Here is a 23127-nt window from a genome sequence, read left to right on the forward strand (position 1 = left end):
AGTTTGCTACGTTTTTAACTGCAGAAAAGTCGCAGGATTTGCCTTGCGGAGCCTTTTTTAACTTGATCTAAAAAAAAAATGAATTGCAGAAAACTGAAAAATGCGCCAACAAGCCCATGAAGCTAATCAAAACTAAAAGCACAACCATGATGGATCTCCAAACAACATTTTTATTTAATTCGATAATAAGAGCGAAAACGAGATTGCAAAAGTGAGGGATCTCTGTTCCTTTTTTTCGGCTGCGAAAAAGTAAATCAGTTGAAGGATATTAGCCATGTGCTCAACCATGAAAGAAGAAAACAAGGAATTTTCATAGAACTCAGTCATGTGAAATGACTCAAAATACCATATTTCCAAAATCCATATTCTATGGACAACAACCATTAAAGTGCGCGGTAATCATGTCCCTCAAAATGCCTAGAACATTTTGGGACATAATAAACTGCGACACCACGTTTTACTAGGGAGCGAAACCCTTGTTATCATTCAAATGGCAGAAACGGGGGATAAAATGCACATCTTTTATAATTTCCAGTCTTAACCTTGATCACCAGGTGCTGCCCCACGTGCACGTCCACGTCCACGCACACCTCGTCCACGTCCTGCTGGTCTTCCACGGCCTCTTATTGGTGGAGAAGGGGCTCCAGCTCCAGCCTGTCTGATCACGGATCTCTGCCTCGCTCGTTCTGTTATGGAAATGGTAGTTGATGTATTAGTCATAGGAGATACCTGTTTCACCTCTTCTGTTTCTGCAGTAACACTCGGACTAACTTGCGTTGTAACATTAACTTCTGTAGGAGTACTTGATGTATTCTCAATAATTACTGAGGCAGCCGAAGCTGCCTGATCAGTCTCCATCCCAGTTTGTTCATTACCATCATTTGATTTATCAGAACCATCGGCAGCTTCTTCAGTTACAACTTCATCATTTTTATCATCATTTAGAACCTCTGGAGAATTTACCTCACCAATATCCACAACAGAACTAGCAGCAACCCCTTCATCATCGCCCCTGGCTGGGGAAGCCCCAGGAGTTGCAACAGGCTCAGGTTGACCTTCCCCTATTTCGGGACTGCCAATTGTATCACCCCCTTCAAGCTCAGAAACATCAGGGACCAACTCTCCCTCTTCTCTGTCTCCTCCAAATTCATTGGTCTGTTGGTTGTCCAGCTCAACCTGATCCTTGGCTCCATCATCACACATCATCTCAGTTCCACCTGATCCATCAACATTTTCTTCTAAACCAATATGCTTGTCGGGTTGTGATTCTACTTGATTTGAACCATCAAACTGTCGTTCATTTGGCTCTTCAACCTTCTCTCCCGTAGTCTCAATTTCTTCCTTCTCAGTATCACCAACAGCTTCCTCATTTGAACCTTGAGGCAACTCAGCGACATCAATAGCTTCATCTTTGACTGGAACACTGCAAAGATTTTCAGAAATAGCAGATGGTTGGCCTTCACTCCCTTGTGGAGAATCTGAACCTTTGGACTTCTTCGGCACAGGTGCTGCCACATCAGGACCAGTTTCCCCTTGGTTACTTGATTCCTCACGAGACTCAAAAGCAGATGAAGAAGCATGACGTTTTCGAAGCAGCGGTTGTGTTGAAGTAACATTGCCTTGAACTTCCATTTCATTTGATGGGGCATGCTTGGCCACATTGCGGCTCCCTTCCATCTCTGACATCTCTACATCACCTTGTGGTTCTTCAGGTCTTGCAAGACGGGGCCGAACCAACTTCCTCCCTGTTTTACGCGTTTCAACATTGCTTTTGGGCAAAGTCAAGGTCAATCTCTTTTCACTTTCTTCAGTTGATTTGGATGCCAAACCTGTTGCAGGACTCATTGAGGACACTACAGTTGGTGCTTGACCAGTACCTGCATAACCCACAAAGGTAGATGCATTAGTCATGAATAAATGAATAGTAGCAAGTAAATCCAATATGAAATCAATTTTAAAAAAAGGAAAAAAATAAAGAAAGTAAAACAATCATCAGTATAGAAAGGATTGCTTAAGTAAGGAAAGGCACCCGAAGTAGCTGCTAATGAAGCATCTGAAACTGGAGGAGTGTCTGCAGGAACACCATGAATTCCAAAGTCACTGTGAACTGAATGTGCTGCCTTCTCAAAATTTTCAACAGCCGAGCTGTAGGCAGCAGCAAGGCCATCCAGTATGGATCCAGAAAGAAGTTGAACAACAGAGGTACCCTGAGATATGCAGATTATACTATTTAAACAAATCCAGGTGCAAAAGAAAGTATGGTTTCTAAAGACGATGAAAAAAGTACGTAAAATAAGTTATAATACAGGCATTTGCTTGTCGATACTAAAGCATATTTGTTTTATTCAACTTACAAGAAGCTGAGCGAAAGGAATCTGTTTTCCAGTATTCCAACCTATGTAAATCATGCTCACTGCTCAACAGTTATCACATTTATCCACTACTTACATGCCCAAGACTCTGCTTTAATTCCCCAGCATTTTTCTTAGCGCCCCTGCCCCCCTATCAGTATTTATAAGTAGTAAAAGAAGGGAGATCGATTTAATATTTCTAAGTTACACAAAAGGAACACAGAGACCAATTAAGTAAACAATTATACCTCAGGGAGACTGTCTTTTGCATGCTTCAGCTTTTCAAGTTCATCTGAAAGCTGCCTTACAGCCTGCTTATGCTTCTCCAGTTCATTCATGAACTTTGTTTTATCCTAACGTAAGCAAAAAATATCACATCACTTCATAAGAAAGCTTATATTAACTTCGAAATTAAACAACCCAGAATACATCCACCACAAGTTCAGAAGTAAAGCCTAGGGTAAATGGGTGGGCTGCACTAAATGCTATAGAAACTCAAACAATGGACTCATAATAAACCTGCTCAACATTAGTGTAGGAATCCTTTACTGCCTTCTCAGTCCTTATGCGCCTTGCTTTCTCTATCCGGTTTTCTTCCTTCTCCTTTCGCATATCATCTCTATGCCTCTCCATAAGCTTTTCCAGAGTCTGGGCAAGCATGGTAGCGAAGTCAAAACATGCTAAAGAGGTCAAAGGGAAATACAGAAAAAGAAAAATGACAGTTAAGATCAACCTGAATTTTTTTGTCTTTCTCTTCCTTCATGGCCTGTTCTCCACTAGTATCCCCAGAAGATCGTTTCCCTATAATGCAAGGTCAGAAAACAACAGTAAAGAAATGACTGGATTACAACATATATTTTAAAAGTGAATAGGAGAGACCATGGATGGTTTAACTACCTTGTTTGACTTCCTCCAACTGCCTAGAAAGAGCTTGATTCTCCTTGCTCAGTTCCTCCTTTTCCTTTAAGAGTGTCTCGCACCTCTTCTGCAGAAGAAGAAATAGTGGTAATAAACTGATCAGCAAACGAAAAAGTTTCCACCTTAAGAGCATAACTCTATACGTCACAAACTAGTTATGAGAATAAAAAAGAAAATGTACGACTAATATGGGTGATACTTGTTCTGGCTAAACGACATGAGATTATAAAAACCTTATACTGAAGGATCGCCTTCTTTTGCTTCTCGCCATCTGATCTTAGACTTGCCTGTGCATGAGAAGCATATACATCAGAAAAATATAATAAACCCAATGGCAGGCTCTTATCCAAATCTGATTTTAGAGTACAGAATTTTATGGTGCACCTCAACTTGCAAAGTTTCATTTATCCTTTTTTCTTTCTCAGTCAGATCCAATCTGTAGTTAGAAAGATCTTGCTCCAGATGTGATACAGTCTCCTGCTTTTCTGAAAGAAGTTTCTCGACTTCTTCTACACGAGAAACCTTCTTCTCCAATTTTTCCTGGCAACACAAAACAATAAATAAAATAAAATAAAATAAAAATGTAAACAATAACAATGATAAAAGAAAGTACAAGAAATCACATAATTTTTTTTAAGGGAATTGAAACAAGGTAAGATACAAATAAATTAAAAATCACCATTGAATGTTGGCCCACTTATTTTTAATGTAAAAATAATCAAATAAAAAAGTAAACAAGAAAAAAACAACAAATACCTTAAAGCTTTTCAAATGCACTAACATAATCACAGATAAAAACTAAGGCCAACTTTACATGTTGTCCCATCATTTGCAAGTCATTTCCACATCTTTATAATGTGGGCCAGAACTCACACACATCACTAACATGTCAGTAGATCTCAACTAAGGGTTTAAAACGATAAGATTAAATAACTACCAGTAGCATTGTGAGCTTAAAGCAATTAATATATCTATAAATTTGATAAAAACCTACCTCCAACTGACGAACATCATTCTTCACACGATCATAATCTTCCACATCAATATTCCTATACCTTTCAAGTAACTTCAAGAAAGAGAGTATATTAGAATATTGAATATCTTTGTTTAATATGTGCATGCAAGGATAAACAAACAATTAACAGCAGCCACTAAAGAAGACCAACAGGGCTCTACATCTTTTCAAGTCGTATCACAGTCCACATGAGTGTCTCTCAGATGCAGAGCATAAATATATTACAAGCACTGATATCTGGCTCTCAGAAGTCAGGACATTGTCTCTGTTGGACTTCAAGAAATAATATGCATTTCTATATCTCGATTAGGTTGACGTGTGCAGGGAAAGGATTTAGAGTACAAGGTTTTCAGAATAAGCCAAAACCTAGGAAAGCACTCAAATTGGTAGTAGACCAAACTAACGCAATTGGATTGAAGGGAAACCAAATGTTCAAAAATCCTTGTGTCCTTGAAATATTTCCCATTATATTTGAAGCCACGGTTTCAAATTAGGTGGTAAGGGATCGGACAAGGATGTGGTACATAGCTACAAAGACAGATATATACCAATGTTTTGGAATGCTTTTAATCGTCAAGACATTAGTACAAAATAAAAATAGGCCCTATCAATCTTACATGACAACCCCCATCGTGGAACATGTATATTTATGCAATTTCAAGATGTCCGTGATATAGAGCGAGAGCAAGAAGTTCCAAGATCAATACCTCATGAACCTTTTTTTCCAAGTGATCTTTCTCAGTCTTTAGCACTTCAAGTTCTTTTCTACAGGCTTCCAACTCAATCTGTCTCTCCCTTAACAATCTCTCTAGGTTCTGAGTCTCAATATTAGCCTTTTGTGATATTTCACGCAATTTCTGAGGAAAAAAAAAATTTAGCATTAAGTCAACGGTATGATTGATAATACTTATACAGAAGAAAAAACATTATCAGAGGGATTCCTCAAATAGGGACTTTCTCCAGTTAAAAAAATAAAATACAATACCTGGCATTCCTCAAAATTGTGCTTGTTTTCTTCTCTTAGTTGGATATTGCTTTCCCGAAGTAAGTTCATTTCTCTAACCTGAGAAATAATTTCATCATGACAGGTTAGAGTTAGAAGGGGGAAATAGTAGGCAAAGAGTTAAGCCCAAAATAGTTTTCTGTACAAGTCCACAGAAACATGGACAACAATAGAAAGTTCAGTGTCAAATAAACAAAGGTCAAACACACACATGTTAGAGAAGAAGCACTATATTACAACAAAATAGTGGAAACCGATCATGGACTAACTGTTAAGGAGCACAATGTACATCTTGGTTTTGGGAAGAAACTGAAATACAGGACCAAATGAAACTAACCTGTAGCTGTAAGGATTTTATTTCCTCCTCAGTGAACAACAATGATCTTGAATTTGCACGCTCAGCATGAAGTGATGATTGGGCTGTTTCTGAAGCTTTGAGGGCACTCTCAAGCTATAAAGAAAATATAAAATTTGAGTACATAAATTCATCCAAGGACTGTAAAAAAGAAGCAACCATGACAATTCAACATAAAAGAAATACGAAATCACAAGAAAAGAAGACCAAGATAAAACTGAAAATAAAACACATCAGAAACATATGCAAAAATAGTTTAGGATGTAATGACAACCCATGGTTTACTGAAGTCAGAATTATAGTGTCACATACAACAACTTGGATGATTAATATGTATGTTATCTCAGTCCAAAGGAAAGCAGATACTTATGCTAAGTGTTCCACATGAACTAAAACATACACAGAGAGCCACCTAGCTGTATGTTGTAGCAATCAAAGTACAAAGATGAACCTCCTAGGGTTAAAAAAAAAAAAAAAAAAGCCAAAGGAGAAGAATCAAGCATATCCAAGAAAAAAGAGGGGGATAAATGTAAGAACAACAGAGTACCAGCACATATTCGAACAAAAAACAAATACAGCTACTGACGCAGGCAAAAGCTGCAAAATTCCAATTATTTTATTTTTCGGTCAAAAAATTCCATTTACTTACGCATCAGAAATTGCAATTTATTGAGAAATCATAATAGGAAAAGCTGGATAAAATGATAGTAACATAGTGTAAGAATACCTAAAGTCAACTTAACACTTGTTCTTCCATACATATACAATAAAAATTTGTGGTGCATAAAAGAAAGAAACCTAATTTCTACAAACTCACTTGTGATTGTAACCGAAGTTTTTCTTGTTTCAACAAAGAAATCTCTGTCTCTGCCTGTTAAGTTGAAAACAATAATGAAATCAAATAATAGTAAATATATGTCATATGGGTGAATAGGGAGCTCAGGCCTGTCATGTGTGGGATAGAGAGAGCAATAATAGCAGGGAAAAAGAACTTACAATTTCTTTTGTCCGTCGAAGATAACTTATTACATTTTGTAAACCAGCATCCCCAGAAGTATCTGAACCAGTGCTTGCTGAAGTTCCAAATGATCCACGATCTCTCTCAGCCAGTTGAATGTGCAAAGCCTCAAGCTGACTGTGCAGTATTTTGTTCTGCAAACACAAATGGAAGTTCAGAAGAAAAGGACATGAAAAAAAAAGGAGGGTTAAAATAACATGGCCCGGAGGCAAAGTTAAGTAGCCATAGAATTTCATCTTATGTATCCATATTTAAAATTGGTTATCAAAAGACAAGACCTCACTTCACATAAAAGTGTCTCATACAGATTATTAACAGTAAATTAATTGAACTTAAGATATTAACATAAAACTGACAGAAAGCTGGGGAGACTGCAAATCATCACTATCAGATTAACTATGTACTACAATAACCTGTTCGTTGATTTCATTGTACTTCTTCTCAGCAACATCCTTTGATTCTTCTAACATTGCCTTCTCAAATTCCCACTTAGACTTCAGTTCATTCTGTAAGTAACACAAAAACAAATCAGCTTGCATGATAATACAAATAAACTAGATTTACCGCAAACTACAGGCCATGTACGAGAGTAAAGTTACATTTTCACTTTTAAGTGCATCAACCAATTTACGCAACTCTGCAGCTTCTTCCTGGAGCACAGCCAAAGCTTGCGATGTTTTAGTCAACTCCTGTATTGTCTCCGACTGGAGGATAACCTAACCAAGATTAAGAATCATACATCAGCTACCGATGAATGCTTTATATATGACGGCGACCATATATGAAAAACGCGACAATATCAAGTTCTCAGCAACTATTCAAGGAATTAGATGACAGAAATTTCTCATTAACTACATCTTTTTCTTTTGGACAACTAATCCCCAGGGGCATGTGTAGATCCTCCAATCTGACATTAATTTACATATTCACAAGCAATATTTGGCTGGTTGGAGTTCAACGGCAGCCTTAAAACTCAATTACTTATTCGGGCCTGCAACGCAGGAAAACAGCAAAAGATCAACCTGAAAAACCACTATCAATGGTGCCAAAAAATCCCCAAAGTCTTTAAACCTGGAGTGGAAAGCCCCGTTGGACCAGTTGAATCATCGAGCATCAATAATTCCAGTCATGATAGGTCTAAAACCATTCTTCCAAAATGCACCAGATGACTCAACACCGGGTTGTACAAGAAAAAAAAATTACAAATTATGCCAATTAACCTGTCTTTCATAGTTAGCCTGAGCAGAATGCCATCGCTGATGTTCTTTCTCCAAGTCTTCTTTCAAAGCCAATATCTGAGTCTCCAGTGACGCATTTAGGGAACTACAAGAAAACTGTAGATGAGATACCAAATCGGATAATCAAAATCATGATATAATGAAAAATAAGAGAAACCCACATTTTAGCTGAGATTTCTTCCTTTAGACTTGTAATTTCAGATAAAGCAGAAGAAAGGGCTTCTTCCTTCCCTGCAGCTGCTGAAGCAACTTCTTGAGACTTCAAACCAGACTCATGTTCAAGTTCAGAGACCCTCTCTCTCAAAGAAAGAAGTTCAGCTTCAAGCAATTTCTTCAGTTTTTCAGCCTGTAAATGATTTGGGATCATAATGCAGGGTAAATTATTTGACATTGACATAATAATGCAAACAAGCCAAAAGGTTGACACACAGAAGTACCTCAATCTTGAAGTTTTCATGGGCAAATTCCATCTGTCTCAATGCATCTTCGTTTACCTGAGCTATGCTCTTATACTGTGAAATTAAAATGGACATAAATCATACGTCTCGCTTTAAGAGATTAAGCACATCTAGGGATGGTAAGAACCTGTAGCATGTGATCCTTATTAGCTTTCACTTCCTCTTTCAATTTTTCAATCTCTTCCTTTGCAGCACGCAATGCCACCACAGCCTATTCAACCAAACCAAGTCAATGTCAGAAATAACTGACTCAAGCTCAATACAAAAGTTTGGTACTAGCTCCCAAAATAGACAACAAATACAGTCAATCAAATAGTAATAAGCCAAAACAAATGGGTAGCTGTGCATTTTAGAATTTAATAGATAAATTAACCTAGAAAAATATATCAATTGTACCGTAATTCATGAGGTAACAAACACCCATTCATGACCTAAATTGTGCTTACCAGCATTATTGTAGTTCAAGTTAAACTTTGAAATAGTCGACAAGCACACTTAAAATGTTAAACCACCAAGAATTCACTAAGACCTATGAACTTGAAAATTGAGCAAGAATGTGCTTGAAGTAGCTTCGTCGAAAGCTTAGTTTCAACTTGATTATGATCTTTTTCAAAAAACACTTGGATAACACTTGAGAAGTAAATTGATTATAATCTCTCCCAACTCCAGCCATTACCTAGTGCCTTGTCAAGGAGGAGAACGGTCAAGTAATCTTTCTCTTTCATTCATGGTTTTTGTTCTGCTGAGGCCAAAATATAATTTGGCTAGCATGACAGTTGTGACTTTATACAATGAGAATCAAAATACCACCTTGCATACAGGGAAGGTGGCTCACCATAACCAGTATTAAGCACATTCAAACTTCCAGGAGATGTCAAACCTTGACTACAATCATTATCAGTTACAACTAACACACATCCAATTGGAGCTGCAATATCTATTTGAACCCATTATATTTGTTATTGAAAATTTATCAAATCTGAAATTGCAAATGCGAACATGCGAAAGGAACTTTCCTCCAACCAATTCTCCCTCTCCCCAGTTTCTCTGTTAGAGAAATTATGTGCTACCACCAACCCAAATGGACCTTTGAAAACAGGAAACCCTACACCTTCCTTAATGTCAAGATCAAAATGAACTCGACGGGGTCCTCAACACCATCAAGACCTTAACACCTCTTTTGCTTTTTCAGTGAGGAAGCAGCTTGGGAGAGAAACTACGTCAAGCTAAAAGAATACCAAAATACCCAGAAACTTCGGAACAATTAAGGGGAAGGAGTTTTTCTGCCTCCGGTTTCCGCTAATGTGGACAAGAACCAAGAATTCATCAACATATCACAGAGATCACAATCACAGTATGTATATACTTAAGGGCAAAAGATTGGTATTAATGAAATATGGATAGTCTGGATTCGTGGAAATTGTGAAAATAGCAACATCGGTCACAAAAGAGAAAGAAAGCTGGATAATATAAGCAACAGAGATAGCCAGGTCAATTTGAAAAATTTAAGTAACAGAAAAGAAATGGACAGGTAAATGAATAGAACCGACCTCATCACTCGTCAAAGAGGAAGATCCACTTTCACCATCAATATCCACAACCTGCATCAGTAAGAAAAGAGATGCAGGAGGAAATTGTATCAGAATTACTTGAATAAACTTAACTCCATTTATAAATAATAAACAATTTAATAAAATAGTAATGGCACTTGACTGTGTACACTAATTATAGCCAAGGACTGTCTAAATGATCTTGCGTATTTCCAGTTCAAACTATTCTTGATATATTGTTTAAGCTATCACCCATGCCAATTCAATTTTAAAGACATATAATGAAACTCTCTGCACATCAAGAATAAATCTCAGACAAGGAAACTTTACTCTCTCAACATGATGTAAATTGATTGGCAACCTTTCTACATGCAAATAGCCAGAAGCAAAGAAGGGTTAAGAATATGGCGTTTATCATAAAATAACTTCACAGACATCATAACACCATTTATTAGAAAATATACCTTAATATCAGAGGATCTTATCTTTTTCTCCAGATCAGTCAGTTTAGCCTGTGTTATCGACCAGACATGCAAATCATAATTTAAAAATCATTAATATGGCCGAGAAAAAAATAATACATGAGAATGAATGCATGAACCAACTAAATAAGTGAACTTACAAACATGTAGAGGATATATATGAAACAGAATATTGTTAAAATGCAAAGAGATCAAGATTCTTTCAAACCAAAATAAGAAAAGGAAAGGAAAAAGGACCTCGGCTACAGCAGCTCTACTCTCAGCTGAAGCAACAGCATGCAATGCATTAGACAACTCCTTTCCTATTTCTTCGACTTGTCTCATGGCATTTTGTATGGTCTGCTCACGGTCAAGGGTGAGAGTGCGGGCATTGTTGCGCTCTTCTTGTAGATCTTTCTTGACATCTGCCCACTCCCTCTGAAAATGTAATCATACTATCAGTAATATTTCCACCCTTACAGAAACAGACGTTTGATTCTTTCTTAGTATTATAATTATAATTTTTTAAAAACAAAGGACAGGAACTAATCATGCAATTATACGGAGTTGATATTCAAATACAACTAGCCACAATAAAAGGGCAACAAATAATAATACTTCTACAAGAATTTCACATTTAAAAAAGTTAAACAAATATCATAATAAACTAATCATACCCTACCGAATCATCAAAAGTATGGTTTCAATTTGAACAATTCAAAATCAAACAAACTACATGTATGTGAGCATCCAACCGAAAACCGACTGGCAATGGGTGGAGAGGCCCAAGATCTTTTAAGAACTATTGCAAAGCTTCCATTTGAACAATTCAAAATCAAACAAACTATATGAATGTGAGCATCCAACCGAAAACCAATTGGCAATGGGTGGAGTGGCCCAAGATCTTTTGAGAACTATTGCAAAGCTTCCATTTGCAACCAATTAAAACGCTTCCATGCTCTAACGTCAGATACTCACAACACTCCCACTACATGGGGCATCTTTTTGCCCATAACACTTGGACAATTCTTATGGGACTGTTTGGCCTTCCACGTGGATAGATTGCTCTGATACCATCCAAACCAAAACCAAATGGCAATGGGTGGAGAGGCCCAAGATATCTTAAATGCTATTGCAAAGCTTCCATTCTCCAACGTGGAGAGTCTAGACACAAACCAATAACCGCAACTAACTTAACTGAGTAATTCAGAGAAACATAAAGATAGACCTTAATTAACAACATCGTTAAACATATCAACAAGGAAGATAAAAAAATCTGCACCTAGGATGCTAAACTGACATATCAAGTATACAACATATGGAGTTAAGTATGCAACAAAAGGAAGAACATTGAGAATACACACCTCTATTTGTTTTGTATACTCTTCTTGTCTTCTCCTCTCAGCAGCTCTTGCCTCCTGTAGTTGCATGAAAATATAAGATCAGATATAGAAGCACCATGTTAAGAACAGTTTACAAATAACACAAGTGAGATGAGCTACCTCACGAATTTGCTCGGCACTTTGAATAGTGTCTAAACTAGCCTGCAAAGAACACTATCAGAACACAATCAAGAATAATAAAATGCACAATATAAATTGCAAAAGTCCCAACCTGAAGTCTATAGACCCTCTCCGACAAACTACGAACTTCATCACAAGCTCTCTTCTCAGCATGTTCCAACATCTCTTTTTCATGCTTCAAAACAGATACCTGTATTGAAACAAGATATGAAGTGAGTATTGTCAAATGTGACCATGCTTCGTAAACTGGGATAATAATGTCACCTCCATAGTGAACTTCCTAGAACGCTCCTCAGCAGTTTGCACAGATTCAGAACTTTCTCGCAGCTTCCGTTGGTAGTCAACTATTAACTGAGAGAACTCAACGTTCCTTGCTAAAACACCATTTGTTTCTTTTCTCTGATAGTTTATGCATTAGAAAGAAGAAATGATAAATTAACATCTGGACAAATATCAGTCATACGATGCCACATCAACACAAAATACCAGGAAAAAACATAAAAATGGACCACAACCAGACAGAAAAATAATTGGCAAAAGATTGCAACAAAAAGATCACCTGATGCTCAAATTCTTTCATGAAGCTCTCAAGTCTTTCTCGAGCAAAATTTGCTTCCAAAGCCAACTTGTCACGCTCTGACCGCAATAATATGATCTCATTCCTGACCATAAACATCAAATTTTGTTGAATATGTGATGAAGCATATGAGGTTGACAGAGCTAAAAATAAACTAACAGAAAAGGAGAACAAAATTGCATTGCATAAACTTTTGACTAGGCCATTGACAAATCAAAATAATATCAGGGGCCAAAATTATTACAATAATGATTATTGAAAAAATAAAAAAAGGGATGGCCAAGAGGTCAAAAGTCAAAAGAGATATCAAGAGACAAACACGTATGAAAAGCACATGATTTAGAATGGACTATTGCCACAATAACATACATCTGAGGAAGGACAGTTCACAAATATTCATATGACAGCGTTTACCTGGTCCTTGCCAAATCTTCCTCCAGACATTTCACTTGTTCTACAGCCTGGTCTTGGGCCTTTCTGGTAGCTTCCTACATTAATTCCTAAATTGTATTATATTTTATAGTAGTACAAATTAACAAGTACAAAAATACCAAACATGCCAATTCCTTAGATAATTTCCAATGTTCAACATACCTGGGAACTCTCAAGGAGAAGCTTAACGTCAGCTCTCCTTTCTTCTGCAAAAAAGAATAAAAAACATAATTAGATGGTACAAAAGAAATGCAAAAAAGTAGTAACGAAGCAAAAAAGAAGAAGAGGTCAAGAAGCCTCAACATGTTTTCTTAAATAAACTAAATCTAAAGTAAGAAGGGCTCTCATACCAAATAAATGCTCAGAAAACTGAAAATGATTTTCTAAAGAATTAGTCGTTTTAAAGGATTTTAAACCTCATCCACCAGCATTAATAACCACAGCAATCACTTTACTTCGATATAGCCATAAAGGCTACCTTCAGCAATCACTTTAGTTGGATAAGTGGCCCAACATAACCAGAACAGTTCATACATTTCTAAAGTAATAGTAAGACATCATAATCTACAATATTTCAATTGCCCTTCCTGATTAATATTCTCTTCAAAAAGATTAAAACTCCCTTTGTTTCACAATTAGGCCCAACTCATATATTCCGTCTACTAGCGAATCTGAAGAAGATAATCGCAGCTTTTTTGGATAATAAATATCTACACACACACATAGAGCATATTGATCAAAGCTTCCTTTGACCATCAAATCTTTTTTAATGACATATAGTTAGAGAGTGACAGACCTGGAGCTGCCTCTGCTAAGTGGGGACTAGATGAATGAAGTTTATGCTCCTCTTCATATAACCTTTTGTACATTGCAACCTAGGTAGAAAATAGGACGACAGAGAAAAGAGTCAGCGAAATTGTTCCATCATCAGCCGGTCATTGCCATTACCAAAAGAATAAAAAGAATAAAAAGAAATATAGTACTAATGACAAAAAAGTGTGCCCTTGCTATACAGAAGGCTTAAGTAGAACTTACGGAGGAGTGAAGGGATTCAATCATGTGCCCTTGCTCTTCAGCTCTTTGTAACACTGCCGCAACTCTAGAGGCAGCTTCATCAGTATGTTTCTTGAGCTCCATTTCAAACTTTTCCTGTAGATCATGGTACACACTCATCAAAAAAATTTCACACGCATAGGTAGTAGTATTATGCTAAAAAAAGGAGCACCATACTGACAAAAATTGAAATTTTCACACAAACCTTGACCTCCATTTCCCTATTTTCAAGCTGGTCAGAAAGATTGCGAACAAGACTCCTGAGCTGGGCATTCTGCTCAACTAGTCCATTTATGTCCTTGAAGGTCAACTGTTTGCAGTGTTACATCCAAAAGAGTTCAAATATAATCATCCATATACAAAAAAGAAAAAGCATAAGCTTAAAGAGTTATATTGTTGAAAAATAAGCAACAAGCTTACAAGATGTTCAGATATGACTATTTCAGCATCAGATTCAGCATTCATCTCAACCACAGCAACAGTACCGTAGTCATGACTATCATGACCAGAAGATGTGCCACGAAGCTGTATATCTCGACATTCTTTCAGAAGGATAGTCACCTACATTGTTTCACCAGCAGAACAAGACATATTAACAATGACACAAAAGAAAAACAAAAAGATTGTAAATTTATAACTCATATTAACATTTAGCATGACCAATAAAGCATGTACAGCTTTCAAATTATAATGGGGCAGCAGGGGAGTGGGGGGCTATTTGCAAATATATGCTGAAAGATGATAGGACATCATACCACCATACGCTTTGGTTTATCTTCTAAAACATCATGCAATGTCGTTTGGAAAAATGTATACAAATCCATGATTTAGCACAGTAGCATATTGATGCATGTGTACAAATTTGATAAACTTTTAATTGAAATTATTGATTAACATAACTGATAGACTGTTCTACAAGTCTGGATCATATTAATATATGTAGATATATAATGGAAGACATAATGAGAAGCCTATAAATGGGTTACAGATTTCTTTCTTTAACCAATATGATCTAATTGTGGAGAACAAAATAAAACCACAAATAGATGGCATATGATCTTGAAAGAGAAATGGATTTTGGATTCGTATGGTGAACCAGCCAGTAATAAGAATTAAGGTTAGTATCTAATATGTTGTAGCAATCTACTTACGTCTGAATACACAGGAAATTAAGCATGACGCTCTGTATGGGGTAGTTTAAAAATGTAATGTTGAACAAATAAAACAATGAAGGTTATATAACATCTCCACTTTATAGATATACCAAAGCCAAGAATTTTTAAAGAACAATCAATCAAACAATGCTCACATTTCACTATTAGAATGAATTTCAATTACCTCTCTCTGGAGATCAGAGATCTCTTTTCGGGCAAATGTGTAGTCACGCTCATGCCTCCTTATCTCCGCCTGGATACCAAATACATAAGCACACATGACAGAAAAAAATAATAATAATGGATCTATAGAAAGTTTGATGATGTCACAAACCTTTAACTCCTGGATGGTTTTCTCTAAGTTTGCCTGTTCAGAAATTGAATTCTGCAGTTTTTGGTTGATCATAGAATATGCCTCAACCATTCTCTCATGTTCCACTGCATAGATGAAAATAATGATATTAGTGCAACAAATGGGAAATGAAATCACCAAGTTCAATTTCACTGCAATCACCAAGTTATTGTTGAAAATGAAAAATGTAACCGGATGTAAAATGAAAGAAAGGGAATATTTTTATGAACAAATATGGTAAACCAGGAATGTCAACCAGTTTACTGCAGAATTGTCAAGATACAGCCAATGTTATAAACCAGAAGTCCATGTATCTTCTTAATGTAGCCAACTGTCAAGGAGCTAAATGACACTGAAGGTGTCATGTTGCAACTCAAATCGCGATCAAAATTGAGATGGTCAAAGCCAGCTTAGGGAGACAAAAAGTTGGCCTGTTCTTTTTAGGGCTGTTTAGACTAAAGAATCACTTGGCTCTTTGCAATTCACGGGGACGCCTATTTTAAAACACCTTCTAGAGCGTTTCTAAAATTTACTTTCGACCCCACTAGTCGTTATTAACATCTTAAGTTCTTATCCTGGCATGCAGTACACTTCTCAGACACATACAAGAGGGTCAAACAAGAGAATATACTGTCTCAATCCCTGATGCAGGGCAAGTATAACAGAAAACACACAAACACACATTACTTCGATTAATCCAAATTCACTAAGAAAGATATTGAATATCAATAATAAAACATGACTGCTTCAAATATAAGTATAAGATAGGCATGGATGGAGCTTCCATTGAGGGATCCCTCACATAAACTTATTTGAGGGACAACCTTGTACGGCCACTCTGCATTGTATTTCAGTGATCGTGTTCGTCTATTTATTTCATCACAATTAGATGTCTTAGTATTTTAAGAATTGTCTAAACTTTTCTCATAGATAACATATGAATGAAGGGGATTTGATAGGCATGTATTAAATGGTATACCTCTTTCATCCAAAATGACTTCTGCTTTCTCCTCTAATTCATATAGAACCTGCAAAACCATGATGAAATGCAAACTAAACCTTTTGGCACAGCAAAAATAAAGTTTATAAAAACAAAAACCAACAGTTGATGCCATTCTACTGTGTGTTATATATAATTGGGGTCAACATGTCAGTAACTCAGCCTAACACATCAGATGTTGGTTTAAAAGATTACTAGATAGATTTTACAAAAGAAAATAGGTATATGCAAGAACAAATAACTATACAGAGGCAACAACTGTAAACATGTTCCCATCAAAAAGAAAAGAAGAAAATAAAACCTTCTTGAAAATAAATTTCACTATATAACAAATATATTCCTTAACTCAGAACCTGCTCAGAAATATTAACAATATCAAGAAAAAACCTAACGACAAATATCATAATACTATGTATGTTCAAAAGACACAAGCCGTACATGCATTGAGTATCATCGTTTCTCAAAGGGAAGAAGTACAATAAATCACAATGTAGATCATACCCGTTGCAAAATTGCCTCAGATTCCTTCCTTCCCAACTGCTCATGACGAAAGGCATCAACAGCCTCTTGGTACTTCGCATACATTTTTGCAAGCTATGGGGAGGAAGAATTTAAAAGAAAAATAAAGAAAAAAACTACAAATAGTAAACTGAATAGACGACAATATATGACTCGCAATATAGTAAAATAACTACTCACACTCCAACCATCCCGTAGAAGTGAAGCTGCTAATGCTGTTCCTGAAACACCAGCAGGAATCTTTGGGACAACCGCACGATTAACCTCAACCATGTCAGTAGATTCAAATGAATTCATCCATCTGCAACATATAAATCAACTCAAATAATATAGATACGCACTAGCACAGACTAAGAATTAGACCTGGGAAATTCAGTGAAATATAATGTCGCTCGCCAAAACATACATGTCAACATGGGTACAAAACTTCCGTCACAAAAATTGCTGTGACAGTAAACTGAAATGCTACTGAACAATAAACCTAAAGTTTTATGTTATGTTGAAACTTCAAAGCAAGTGTATATGAAATGGGAATACCAGAAATTTCTCCAAAACTCAACCCTCACAGCAAACCTAAGAAATATACCCAAAATAAGAAGAATAAGTTTCTTACAACTCCACAAGTTGCCTACAACTCCACAAGTTTCCTCTACATTCTAGGCGTGCTTCTCAACAACATTAATACAATTCATGGTACTAAAACCATAGGCTAACACGCCTTCAATTTTGACAACCATTTTGTGCAATTTAAGCAATCCCCAGCAATGAAGCCCAGAATTCTCCCACCTTAGTTACGTAGATCGTCAAGAACTTTGAATGAAAACTTATAGCAAGCTTGTCAACCAGCTAATTTGATAAATAGTCAGTCAAATTGGATGTACCCAGAGAACATCACATTGTCTGAAAAGAATCTTTACAGGTAAGAATTTACTCATAGCTTTCATGGCACGGCGTGGCATTTATTCTCTGTGAATTGTGGTCAAACAGTGTTGCACGCCCATCTGAGCTCTTTTTTACCACTATCAAATTCTTATATATTAATAAGCTTCAAGTAAATGACACATTTTTTTCTAGCCAGCCAAATATCGAACCAGAGAACACTCAATTGTAATCAGCTCTTTTTATTACAGGTGCAACTTCATGAGCATCAGAAGCTATGAAAAAGAAGCTCTTTCCAAAATTACTCCCAACACCATGGAATAAGCTGGCATGATCTGGAACAGCCAAACTTAGGAAGCGACTTACCCAGGGCAAAAGATTTAAGTACCCCATAAAGGTTAACAAACATTTCAACCGAGAAATATGCCATTAACAATAAGATAGAAAACCATGACCTGCTGACCAACATGCCTCCACTAGTAATTTAAGTTAATAAAATAGATCAGCTCATTTCAATAAAACACGTTTCAAATTATAAAAGCCGAATGAGCTCCAAACCTTCACAAACTATCATGATCCACATGACAAGTTTGTAAACCATTCATTAAGCTTGGTGAAATTAAGTTACGAGTCAAATAGTCTGCACAGAAACTTTATCTGACTCATTCCCTTATCACTAATGTGCGCAATAACATTTTATACTAAGCAAAAAATTAGCAAATACCCCAAGACAGGATTTACCTATATAAATGAATAAGAAAACACAACAAAGATGACAAAATCAAGCAACAAAAGTGGACCAAACAGCATCATAGTAATAGCTAGAAACTAAAATGTCTTCAAACAAAATAAAGTGGAACATACGCATCCGTGGTAAAACTACTGAGTGGAAGAAGATTTAGCTCATTCGCTTTCCTGCTCGTTTCGATTTCTGCTTCACACTTCTCAAGTTTTGCTTTCAGATCTGCAGCTTCCTATAATTATCACAACCCAAAAGCTGATCAGGAAAAAAAAAAAAAGAGGACATATTAAGTATTGGCTTTACAAAAGAAAAAATATAACACCCTAATGAAACTCAGACATTTCTTTTGGCTGGATGTCCATAAAAATAAACCACAAAATCACCAAAACAGGAACAATAAGGGCAGTTACGCCACCTGCCCATCCACACTGTATCATGCAAGTGTGATTACCACATATAGGGACTAGTCCCACTCGCACGGCACATGTGATCCTGATTAGACAGCTGCAACAGACATGATGCCACTAGGAATTATCACCGCCAAACAACACAAAAGCACACCAACATAGACAAATAAAAGAAACCCCATGTATCATCAAGATAGCAATTTGTTTCAACACAACACTGACAACAAGGAAACATTATACGGAAAGCAAATGACAAGACTTCTAAACAAAAAACTTTGAAAAAGGATACAGCGATACATTCTTAGCCAAAAATGGCTCAAATCTGCAACAGATGTTTGGAATGCTCATGTCAAATGAAAAATTGAGACTAAGGAGTTGCAAGCCCAAAAAGAACTGCTAATATTACAATTAAAGTTTCGGCCAACAACTTGTTCTTAGATTTTTCAACTTTTGGAAAAGAAAAAAAATTTACCTTCAATTCCCATCTCCGAAAAACAAATAAAAAACTTTTCTTTGCCAAAAAAAAAAAAAAAAAAAAAAAAAAGCAAGAGTATCATATGACGTACTTTGAATCCTATCATCACACCCAAAAATAAAGAAAGCAGCAAAGCTGTGCTCCAGAAATTTAAAATATTAAAGCCCTAAACTAATGACTAATGGGGAAAAGGGAGAAAGAAATGCAGCTACCTTCTGAAATTGATTTCTTGCTGATTCTTCCCTCTCAAGTCTCTCTTTGTAATCATTTTCCACTTGACTCAAATGTGTCTACATGATAGCACATATTAAATTATAATACAGAAACTCCACAATAAACAAAAATAATAATAAGAAAGAAAAAAAAAATTAACCGAAAAATATTTCACCTCCAGAGCCTTGATCACACCCTCGAGCTCTCCTGCCTTCTTGGACCATTCCTCAGAACTTTCTTTATATAGTTCAACAAGCTTATTTAACTGCAAAAATAGCAAACATACACATTAAATATGATGAAAAAAGTACATACAAAAGCCAACCATTTTCATACAGCTAATCTTCTATATCTTCAGTGCAGATGAGCACAAACTTGACCAAAAAACTCTGTAAAACATCTCTATTTCCAATAACATTTAAAATTCAATTCACACCAACTCCACTTGAAACATGGCTAAAGAAAAAATATATTAATATAAATAGATATTTCATAAAACTCACTGTTGAAAGTTCAGCGTTTAACCGCTCTTCATTGGCTGCAGCAGCATCTTTAGATGAGCATAGTTCCTACAAGTGTGAAATAAGTACGAATGAGTCCATTGATACATAAGTAATGAGCCATGCAAAACATACTTTACAATGCCAAATGAAATGTATCCCACCTCCTGTAGAGATCTTAGCTTTGCTTCTAGTTCCCTCACTCTTTCCTTGTTCCATTTTAAAGAGCTAGAGCATTCATTGAATTGTCTCTCAACCTGAAAATGATAGAAATGAAGTACATTGTAAATAATTAAATAAATTGTATGTATATCATTTAATATAAAAACTAAAAAGTATGCTTTACATATGACCACAAAAAGGAACTATGTTTTACAAATAAACTGTAAAATATACATACATCTGCAAGTTTAGAAGACAAATCTGCCTCAACATCGGCATGCGTTTTACGTAGCCCAATGAGACTGTCAACTTTCTCTGTTAACTCATCATTAAGCCAGACATTATGCCTCTCAATAAGTTCTTTCTCCTGCAGATCACCAAATTTGGCATGGTAAAAACAATTATGCTCCAAAATATATTGAAAGAAAGCAGGAGCCACTGCATTAAACATCATCTGTCCCGTGGTGAGTAACTATATATCCAGTTGCGTCAGTATAAGAGACAGTGGCATGGAGAACTGAAAAAAATTAAAAGAAATGCAATTGAAATTACCTGTGATAGACGAGTACATGAAGCCTTGGTGCGTGCTAATTCTGCCTCAGCTTCACTTAAACGGGCCTCCCTTTGTGCAGCATTGTCTGACGAATAAACCTTCACAATTATCAAAGAACAGGTGAAAATGTCACTAAATGTATGGCAGCATTATACTTCACATTGGAAATGCTAAATGGGAAAGAAAGCGTGCAACTAAGCTTACAATCCTGTCCATATAAGACTTGATGGTGGCATTCTTTTCACTAATCTCCAAATCCTTCCGCTCCACCAACTCTATCAACTGCCTTTTTGATTTGTGCAGCTCCGACACCTCCGTCTTAAACCTCTCGATCTCCCCATCCTTCTCAATCTATACACACAGCAAGGCACACCCAAACATACCAATGAACCAAATCAAAATAGGGTCATTACGTACAAAAAATGACAAATCAAAACCAACCAAGTATCAAATCTACACAAGAATATCGAAACCGCCTCAACAACATTAAAAACACAAGCAGTTGATCATGGAAACCCTAAAGCCGAAAGCAACAGGACCGCGAAAATAACTGAAAGCAGCATTGAACATCGTACCGATTGGAGATGGAGCTGGTGCTTTTGGGATTGGAGTTCGGCGACCTCGGAGAGGCGGTGGTCGAGGGAGGACTGAAGCTGCGAGTATTGCGACTCGAGCTTGGAGAATTCATCGGAGAGTGATAGGTACTTCTGCTCGAGGAGGGAGCAGGTCTGCTCGGCCGTGATGGAAGCGGCGTCGTTCTGAGCCCTGAACGTCTCTAGCTCCGTCTGTAAGTCGCGGATGAACGCGTCGGCCTTGTCCGCCACCCAAGTGGCGTCATTTCCGTGGCGGGAGAAGTCCTCGTCGGAGACGAAGAGCGGCATCGTTTTGGGGTAGCGTTGTGCTATGCTATGCCCTAATTTTTTAACGATGGATCAGGGTTCATGGAAAAATGGAGAGAATTAGGCGAAATGGAAGACGGATATTGAAGAGGGAAAGTTGCGATGGAAAGAATTTGAAGGGAAGAGAGAAAAGCTGCTTCACAATAGCCTCGTCCGCTCTGGACGCTACTATACTACAGGAAATATGCGGCGGTTCAGATTTTGCTACAGGCCCTGGCTTTGGTTTCTTTGGGTATATTTATTGGACCATGATCTGGAAGATGAGGTTCAATTATAGGATAACGGTCGGCCCAAAATTTAGGAAATTCATATCGAAATGCAAGCCCAAAAACAAAATGTTCACACGGAGCTGGGGCTTAGTCTAGCCGCGCGGCTAGACTCCATTTTTCAATTTTTTATAAAAGAAATAGTATCGCCGGACGGCTATACCCAGTTTTCCAATTTTTTTTTTAAAAGAGAGAGTATAGCCGTGCGGCTGTACTCTGTTTTCCAATTTTTTAAAACAGAAATCGTATTGCTGAGCGGCTATACTCCCCTTTTTTAATTTTTAAAAAGAAATAGTATAGCCGGGCGGCTATACCCGGTTTTTTATTATTTATTTTTTAAATAGTATTGCCGAGTGGCTAGACTCTTTTTAAAATTTTTTTAAAAAAAAAATAGTATAGCTGAGCCGCTATACTCTTTACATAAATATATATACTGGGATTCTCTTTTTCCTTCATATTTTTTTTCTCAATTTTCGTTTATCAATAAGAATAGCTTAGCGTATTATCCATTACTATTAGGCCATTATACGAGTCTCTATTGTCTCCTTTTGATTTTTTACTTTTCCAGAGTTTTTTCGCATATATAGAATTTAGTAATTTCACGTTTAACACTATACTATACATGTATGACTTATATTTCAATAATACATTTGTGTTTTGTACACATCTTAAAGACTTTGTCAAATTCACGTTTTTTTGAAAAGCAAACATACAAAACTCGTATTGAACATATATGTACATATTTTTACAAAAGTTTCAATCATACACATTCAATTCACGTATTATACACATAATTATAACATATTATTGAATAATAATATATATTAAATAAATTAAATAAATTATATTAAAATATTATATAGAGGCCGAACTTTTAAGTTGTAATTTGTCAAAATTTTGCCGAGTAAAGTACGTACATATTCATATAGCCAAGCGGCTATACCAAATTAATATCTATAAACTAATGCAACTAGGAGGGTCCTTTTTTATAATATTTTTTATTAAATAGTATAGCCATGCGGCTATACCATCTAAATCTATATATATAAAGCAA

General features: G+C 36.4%; 1 protein-coding gene across 2 annotated transcripts; it reads right to left on the reverse strand.

The window, feature by feature from the left end:
* LOC18780683 (nuclear-pore anchor) lies at nt 153–22052 on the reverse strand. Of its 2 annotated transcripts, XM_020561915.1 has the most exons (49): nt 21484–22005; nt 21113–21259; nt 20908–21006; nt 20594–20722; nt 20358–20450; nt 20197–20262; nt 19869–19958; nt 19693–19770; nt 18721–18830; nt 17158–17278; nt 16960–17052; nt 16438–16486; nt 15441–15544; nt 15291–15359; nt 14373–14513; nt 14158–14262; nt 13935–14048; nt 13696–13774; nt 13062–13105; nt 12882–12955; nt 12450–12552; nt 12155–12289; nt 11982–12080; nt 11870–11911; nt 11732–11785; nt 10626–10805; nt 10371–10418; nt 9907–9957; nt 8484–8567; nt 8336–8410; nt 8060–8244; nt 7881–7983; nt 7260–7376; nt 7074–7166; nt 6639–6794; nt 6460–6513; nt 5625–5738; nt 5270–5347; nt 4992–5141; nt 4264–4335; nt 3654–3809; nt 3503–3556; nt 3249–3336; nt 3085–3152; nt 2871–2999; nt 2600–2704; nt 2449–2502; nt 2030–2207; nt 153–1877 (listed from the first exon to the last, which is right to left on the reverse strand). In XM_020561915.1, the coding sequence occupies exons 1-49, from the start codon at nt 21787–21789 to the stop codon at nt 538–540; spliced, it is 6276 nt and encodes a 2091-aa protein (XP_020417504.1). In that variant the 5' UTR covers nt 21790–22005; the 3' UTR covers nt 153–537. The 2 variants fall into 2 exon arrangements, with proteins under 2 accessions (XP_020417504.1, XP_020417505.1); XM_020561916.1 differs by lacking the exon at nt 2449–2502 and having other exon boundaries at nt 21484–22052.

This window comes from Prunus persica, chromosome G4, assembly GCF_000346465.2.
Source record: "Prunus persica cultivar Lovell chromosome G4, Prunus_persica_NCBIv2, whole genome shotgun sequence".
NCBI lineage: Eukaryota > Viridiplantae > Streptophyta > Magnoliopsida > Rosales > Rosaceae > Prunus > Prunus persica.